Source organism: Neolamprologus brichardi, chromosome 14 (assembly GCF_056152115.1).
Source record: "Neolamprologus brichardi isolate AB-2024 chromosome 14, ASM5615211v1, whole genome shotgun sequence".
NCBI lineage: Eukaryota > Metazoa > Chordata > Actinopteri > Cichliformes > Cichlidae > Neolamprologus > Neolamprologus brichardi.
This window is the reverse complement of record NC_142117.1, coordinates 30475827-30477212: the sequence shown is the minus strand read 5'-3', so window position 1 is coordinate 30477212 and position 1386 is coordinate 30475827. Positions and strand designations below refer to the sequence as shown.

Sequence of the window (1386 nt, the reverse complement as noted above, 5' to 3'; positions counted from 1 at the left end):
TTATTTGCATTCAGTTTTTAATCCAGTGCTCACTTTTCCTTTTTTAAATCTCCGCATCAAAACATTTTTAATGTCTTTAGTCTTGAAACAGTATATGATTGGATTAACAGCAGCAGGTATGAGGCTGAACATCATTGTAATAATAATCCGAATAACAAGACTAAAATTGAATCCCACACCATTAGCAATATAAACAAAGCATCTTGGCACATAGTAAAGGCAGGTAATAAAGAGCTGAGGGGCACAAGTGGACAGCACTTTGTGACATCTCTCAGTTTGAGACATCCTCAGAACAGCTATGATGACAGAAAAATAGGATAAAATTATGAATGTTAGAGGAACCAGGAGAGTGAACATTGCATTAGCAAGTGCAACACTGTTCACATATGCCAGCTCATCACCACAACCCAGCCTTGTTATTGATATGAGATCACAGTAACACTGCATGATAATATTCTGGTCACAGTAAGGTAAAGTTAAGGCATGAAGCGCAATTCCCAGCAAACGTATAAATGTTAAAACCCAGCAAATGGTGCAAGCAATAGCCACTGCTTTGTTTGTAAATAAAATGGGATATTTGAATGGAAACCATATGGCAACAAAACGATCCAAAGCCATCATCAGCAAGTTTAAAGACTGAATAGCTCCCAAAGAATGAACAAAATACATCTGTGTAAAACAAGCTCCAAAAGAAGTGATCATGTCATTCCACCAGTATCTGCCTATGATTTTTGGAAGAGTCACCACGCCAAAGCAGATGTCTGTCATTGCAAGGTTAGAAAAGATCACATATATTGGTTTGTGCAGAGTCCGTTCAAAAATGATAACAGCTATAGTGAAACCATTTCCAATTACAATAGCAAGGAAAACAAGAAGAAGAAGAACAGACACTGGACCATAATATTCAGGAGGAAGTCCAGGAAATCCAATAATAATGAACTCTTTTATAGTGGTAATATTAGTGTATTTCATAATTATATATACAAAGAAATAATCATAAACCAAAGGTAAAATTAAACAAACCACATTTTAGCCCTATGACAAAAATGATACAAATGTTTGGATTAGATACTCTATTATAATAATGATTAATTTGCTCTATTCATATCAACACACCTCAGCTCTTTAGCTCTAACTATGCAAGAACATAACCCACTTTCCAAAACAGTCTTGATGGTTTTATATTGTAAATGTTTCCAACATAGTCTGAACTAATGATGTGTGGGGTAAATAACACTCAGAGGAAACAACTCCCATGTGCACTCAAACCTTTGAAGTGACTCGTTCCTTCTACTGTATAATGAAATGATTTGCACTGAAGATTGTCAGAGCTTCACTGTGCAAAACTAAAGAAAAAGTTTATTTAATCCAACAAACCACAGAAAA

The 1386-nt window shown here is 35.2% G+C and overlaps 1 protein-coding gene across 1 annotated transcript; it reads right to left on the bottom strand.

Annotated features, from left to right (window-relative positions):
* On the bottom strand, positions 1 to 972 carry LOC148098976 (olfactory receptor 1500-like). The gene has a single exon (XM_087851624.1). It carries the CDS (start codon positions 970 to 972, stop codon positions 1 to 3), a length of 972 nt encoding a protein of 323 aa, XP_087707750.1.
* Positions 973 to 1386: the final 414 nt, after the last annotated feature.